The sequence below is a fragment of the Helobdella robusta genome (assembly GCF_000326865.2).
Source record: "Helobdella robusta unplaced genomic scaffold HELROscaffold_42, whole genome shotgun sequence".
NCBI classification, from domain to species: domain Eukaryota; kingdom Metazoa; phylum Annelida; class Clitellata; order Rhynchobdellida; family Glossiphoniidae; genus Helobdella; species Helobdella robusta.
Window position 1 is genome coordinate 1,405,209 of NW_008704981.1, and position 6,861 is coordinate 1,412,069.

Consider the following 6,861-nt stretch of genomic DNA (forward strand, 5'->3'; position numbering starts at 1 on the left):
ATGAGACCATCGACCTCATTCAGCGATTCGTCAATGTCAGTTGCTTCTTCCCGCAACTTCTTTGCCTCCTTCACAATATTCGCCAGAACTGCTTTTCGGTATTCGGATAAATTTCGGTCCAGAATATTGCTCGTCTGACACTCTGGATTCGGCTCCGGTAGAGGCTTTCTGATTTTGGAAAAAATTTTGTGGCGAAACGTTTGCGCGTTTGTGTGCCGTGTGGAGATAATCAAGAAAAGGTTGCCAGATGTTTCAACAAATTTCGTTTTATTCAGAAAATGAAAATGAATGAATTAAATAAATTTGATTAGCAAGTTGGGCAAACAAGAAATGCTCAATCGAAAGAAAAATTAAATTAATAAACGATAAAATATTGTTTGTAAAATTTGATAGAATTAGAATTATTAATAAAGTATAGTTATTCAATGAAATTATCCAACATTAATTGAAGGAATTAATTAATTTATCAACAATTCAGTCAATCCATGAATGAATGAATGAATGAATGAATGAATGAATGAATGAATGAATGAATGAATGAATGAATGAATGAATGAATGAATGAATGAATGAATGAATGAATGAATGAATGAATGAATGAATGAATGAATGAATGAATGAATGAATGAATGAATGAATGAATGAATGAATGAATGAATGAATGAATGAATGAATGAATGAATGAATGAATGAATGAATGAATGAATGAATGAATGAATGAATGAATGAATGAATGAATGAATGAATGAATGAATGAATGAATGAATGAATGAAACAAAATTTTTGTACTGGCACTCCGAGATGATATCGTCAAGTATCTTAATAACACTCATCGCTAGTTCGGTAAGCCCAACATTGCCCTTCTGTGCAAGTCTGATGTTATTCATTTGAGATTCCTTGAAAGAGAAAAAAGTTTCGAAAAATTGATAAATTAACAATTTGCTCCATCAACATTCATTTAACATTCTAATTAACTAATTAATTGAAAACACAACATAAAACTAGCTAAGAAAGTTAAAAAACACGACAGACAACTACAAAAATCAATCACGTATAAAGCCAGTTAATTGACTTTCGTGAAAGTTTCAACTAATTCAACAACCAAACAATCAATCAATCGTCTAATCAACCGTCCAGACAACCATTTAACCACCAATCAACTCAAGAACAACTCAACCAACAAAGTTATCGGTGATGTTGATGATGAGATTGAGAGCCTCCAGCCTCCAGATAACATCTTCCCAGTGGCTTTCGATGACCACGCAGGGTTTTGCGTCTGCCCATGGCAGGTAGTAGTAGAAGCAGCCTGGCGGTCAAACAAAGAACATTTTCATTAATATCGACATTTTTCTTATTTCTCAATCAAAAATTAATTTCTTCATAGTAAGTGTACCTATTTATTTATAAAATTATAATCATTTAAAAACATGGTTGTTAAACACACACACACACACACACACACACACACACACACACACACACACACACACACAAACAAGTAAACACACAAATAAACTGAAACATCTACACACCCCACACACAAACACACACGCACACACAAACAAACTAGCACACAAATAAACTGAGACATTTACACACACACACACACCCTACACACACAACACACACACACACACACACACATACACACTACTACACACACGCACTACACAAACACACAAACAACACACACACACACTACACAACACACACAAAAACAGCACACACAAAAACAACACAAACACACACAAACAACACACACACACAAATACACACACATACAAACAACACGCACACAAACAACACACAAACAACACACAAACAACACACACCAACCATCAAAAACAGGATTAGTAGGTTGTGTGGAGCAAACCGAAGGCGGAAGGAACTCATCCAACCTGTTTCCGTAGTTGCCGATACTCACCTCGAACTCCACTGGCGAGTCGTTTATACTGATCATCGTGGCGTCCAGAAAGGTCGAGTGTAGTTTGAACTTTCGTCTACGCATGAATTTCTGGTGAAAATTGTGATGATGACGGTGATGGTGATTCTAAGGAGGGTAGCATTGATCAACAGCATCAACTACTATTACGACTAGAACTAATTTTAATACTACTGCTGACTGCAGCTGCTGTCACTGCTACTACTTCTACTTCTACAACAGCAAGTATTCATCATTAGGTGATAATATGACTAGTAATTAATAAACAATCAAACTAGTGATAAAGTTTTCTACAATGTATTTTAAAAACTCCTCGTTGTAATCTACCTGGGCCTTCATGATATCTTCATTGGTGAGATCTTCAATGGGGGTAAGGGGTAGCTCGCCCAGAACTGTTTGAAGTTCGATCATCACACGTCCTCTATAGGCCACACCCACACCCTGATGGTTGGTTGATTGATTAGTTGATTGATTGATTGGTTGATTGATTGATTGAGTAGAGTTTGGTTGGTCGGTTGTCTTGTTGTTTGGCTGAGTGATTGATAGCTACTTACTGCATTAAGGAATGAATAAATGAATGAATAAATAAATAAATAATTAAATGAATGAATGAATGATTTAGTTTAATTTCTTAACCTTTCCACTATTGAGTTCATCAAATTCCGTAGGTAGGTCGGAAAATTCCCTTGGAGAGCCGTAGAAGTTAACGAAGCATGGTCCAAACATCGGCAGGTAGCCTGTATAATCAAGTTATTTGTAAGAAGTGATTAATTACATCTTTTACCAATTAGGAAAATGATTAATTACATCTTTAATTGAGTTAATAAAGAATCGGTCGTTTTTTCATCAACTCATGCAATCATTCGATATTCATGAAAAATTAGGTGATTGCAATCAACTATCTATTCATTCATTCATCGTCTCATTCATTTCTTGTTCACTCAGTCCATTATATCATTATTCAAAATATGAGAAAATGTTCTAAGATTTTATGCTAATAAAAAAAAAACAAATTATTGAAAAAGTTAAACAAGCCGTTAATAGAAAATGAAACTTTCGAGAAAATTAAAAAAAATTTAAATAGGTTTGAAAAAATTAGGAAAAAAATGAACAGATGAAAAAAAGCATTGAGTAAAAATATGAAAAATTGAAACAAAAACATAATAAACAAAACTTGAAACAAAGAAATTACGTTTGTGTCAGATAACGTTTTTATAAACTAAATAAAAATGCAAACATAAGAGGAAAACTTGAAAACAAAAAAGAAATTTACAACAAAACTATGAAACAGAAAAAAAACTAGTTGAAAAAAATAACTACTACGAACCTTTATCTTCTACTCAATCAACCAAACATAGATAAAATTGTGAAAATTTATTTAAAATTTTCATAAAAATCCCTAAAAGTTTGTTAAAATGAAATTGAAAAACTCATTGAAAATATTCCACTACTACTCTACGGCCAATAGTGTTTATCTATTTTCTCATAAAATGTTCTCTTAAACTATAGTAAAAACTTGTGTTGACAGCATCTAATAGATCATTTATCACAGTTTATATTTCTCATTATAAAATTCTTTTTTATTTTATATAAAAAAAAATAAATAACTGAAAATGAAAATAAGAAATATAAAATATATTTGTGAAAAGATTTTCATACTTAAATAACTCGATGAGACTAGCTTTGTGGGTAAAAATCTTTGGATTTTAAATCATTTTGACTAACCTGACAACAAAAAACTTAAAATTAGTTTAGAAAAATTTTTTTTTCTTCTTTTTTGCTCAATTTTTTTCATTTTAATAAATAAACGCAGCGCAATTCGTATCAGTAAATGGAAATTAGTCCGTTGTCTTTCATTATACAAAAGTGAAATATGGGTTAGAAAATTCTATAAAAATAAAAGTTGCTATCATCTATATCTACATGAGATTTTTTCAGTGTGAGTTCTGAAAATGTGGAATGATAATTTAAAAACCGAAGGACAATGTGTCAAAACTCCATGAGTTGTATAGTATAAAATTGGTCATTATTGACGATGTCTGATGACATTTTTTTATGTAAAAAAAATAGGAAATGTGACGTAATCAACGATAATTGTGTCATTAACAACAAAAACAACAAAAACAATCAAATAATAAAAAAATGTTTGATACAGCAGTCGACATAAGAAACAAAATTGATAAAAAAAACCAAACAGCTCAGACAAAAATCAATTACTGCACTGGATCGTTAACATAAATATGATGATAATAACAATAATAATAATAAAAACAAAAACAAGAAGAAGAAAAAAGAGAAAAAGTAGAATATAAATAATGAAAACAACTTCACTACACAATTACAATTAACATGAACAATATTAACATCACAATCACGTCTCTGAATTCTTCTCATTAATTTGAAATGAAAATGAAATGTTAGAATATGTAACATTTAAATTGTGTTTCATAGGCACACAAACACAAACATACTCATGTATGGGTATGTACGTGTTAGTTATACTGAAGGTTATTAGAAATTTTTTTTCGTCTTTTAAAGCATTTTTTCATACTAAACCTTGCATAGTATGGTCGGAAGTCTCGAGGTCTAACATTTTTCAATTTTAAAATTATATATTTTTATTATTTATAATATTCTATCTTTTTATAACAATAGAAAGACCAGGTGCTTTGACCTTTACACCAGGGGTGGGCAAACTTTTTGCTGTGAGGGCCGCATTGAGAACTATTTGAGCTTTGAAGGGCCGCATATGTACTTAAATAGCAAATTTTTTCGACCCGGGGAAGAATTTTTTTAAGGTCTGTGGCTCCTATTTTTGGTTCGTGGTTTGCCCACTCCTGCTTTACACCAATTTGACACATACTTTTATTTAATTAAAAAAAGTGTTTCTATTGTCTATTTTTAATTAATAGCATCTGTTTCTTTCAAAAATTTTTTTTACAATTTTTAACCAATTTATTAAATTTTACTAGAGAAAATTCAGAAAATGAACAGAAATGAGATTATAAAAGCTTGAATACAAAAAAAAAATACAACAAAATACAGACACGCACGTAAACCAACATTGATAAAGTTTTACTACTAAAACGATCGGACAACCCGCATAACTAGTTCATCACTGATTATTATAACATTCACAACAGGTAGAAATGCTAAACTCTGTAGTGTTTATACTACCGTCAGACTTGATTAGACATGCAGAAATCAAAATAGAAACATACTCAAAAGTTTTACTCAACGATAATATGGCAACTTAATTATACTATGGTTTTTATTTATTTTTCCACTATTAATGACGTCATCTTCTTGGTTTGATCCCCATCACCATGGTGTGACCACAAAAATGGTCACACTCGTTACCAGTACCGGTATAAACATCATCACCACAACTACAAACGTCATCATCGTCAGCATCATCATCTTCCTCACCATCTTCACCGTCACCGCTATCATCATCATCATCATCTTCATCATCACCATCACCGTAATCGTCATCATAACTCACCGTCCTTGCATATAGCCTCATTCCCAACTTGAGATATTTGAGACGTCAGTAGGTGTAGGGTTCCTATGCAGTCGTGTTTCGTGAAACGATCCCTGGACGGATGGATGGATTGACGGATGAGATGGATGGGTGATTTGATGGAGAAATGAAAGAATGAATGAATGAACAGATAGATGGATGAGTTAATGAATGTATGGATGAACTAATGATTGGGTGAATGGATGATTATAAAACAATTTAACAATGAATGTATGAACGAAATTAAAGACGGATGAATGTATTCGTGAATAAATAAATAAGTGAATTCATTCATAGCAAAATATAAAATGATTGGATGAATGGATGGATGGATGGATGGATGGATGGATGGATGGATGGATGGATGGATGGATGGATGGATGGATGGATGGATGGATGGATGGATTGATAAATGGATAAATAAAGAGGCAGATAAACAGATGCATGAAAAATGAATTAATTTCCAAAAACATTTAGTTGATTAGATGAATGACAATGCATTATAAAACCATCCCAACCAATCAAACATTTGGAGCTTCAACTTTTCACACATAGATGGGAACTGAAATAAAACATTTAAAATAATTGGAATATTAAAAAAAAACTCAGAAAACATTAATTCATTAATTTAAAAAAAAACAATGGCGTTATAGCATGACGTCATCAACAACAGCATCCACTTCAACATTATCATCAACATTCGAAGGAGCGAAATTGGTGAACATTAAAACACCATCAACAACAACCACAACATCTAGATGACGTCATCATCAACAAAAACGTCATCAAGAACAGCAACGACAACATCAAGAACAGCAGCAACAACAACAGCAGCATTAGCAACAACAACAACAATACTAAACCCATAAACCGAGCCTCAGTTCGCTATTCCACTGAGGACTGAATGAAGTGTACACAACTTTCGATTCAACCTATTTTTTGGTTTTGAAAGAAACGATAACGTTAAAGATAATGACGTCATGTAGTGATGTGCAGTTTTCGTAGTATTAAAATCACAATTCGCCATAACCAAATTCATAAAGAAACCAACTGACCAACCAATATACCATCCAGTAAGCCAAACAACAAACCAACAAGCCAACTAGCCCGCCAACCAGCTAAACAATCAACCAGTCAAACAATCAATTAACCAACCATCTAAACAATCAACTAGATAACCAGCCGAACAATCAACTGGCCAACCAGCTAAACAATCAACTTACAACTAATCAACCAACATACCAGTCTGCTGGCCAAACAACCAATGAACATGCCAGCCAGCCAACCCACCAGCCAACCAACCCACCAGCCAGCCAACCAGTCAACCACCTAACAAACCAGCTCACTTCTCGTCCAGCAAATCCAAACTTGAAGTAAGGATCGACGAGTTCCTGCG

General features: G+C 32.9%; 1 protein-coding gene across 1 annotated transcript in view; it reads right to left on the reverse strand.

Moving 5' to 3' along the window:
* Nucleotides 1-6,861, reverse strand: part of HELRODRAFT_177418 (hypothetical protein) — a gene marked incomplete at both ends in the record, with an annotated part of 23,234 nt that overhangs the window by 11,349 nt on the left and 5,024 nt on the right. The window contains 8 exons of the mRNA XM_009025609.1: nucleotides 15-168; nucleotides 790-896; nucleotides 1,236-1,306; nucleotides 1,837-2,014; nucleotides 2,270-2,383; nucleotides 2,579-2,679; nucleotides 4,604-4,675; nucleotides 5,448-5,510. Of these exons, the coding sequence (XP_009023857.1) occupies nucleotides 15-168; nucleotides 790-896; nucleotides 1,236-1,306; nucleotides 1,837-2,014; nucleotides 2,270-2,383; nucleotides 2,579-2,679; nucleotides 4,604-4,675; nucleotides 5,448-5,510 (860 nt within the window). The remainder of the gene's footprint in view (nucleotides 1-14; nucleotides 169-789; nucleotides 897-1,235; nucleotides 1,307-1,836; nucleotides 2,015-2,269; nucleotides 2,384-2,578; nucleotides 2,680-4,603; nucleotides 4,676-5,447; nucleotides 5,511-6,861) is intronic.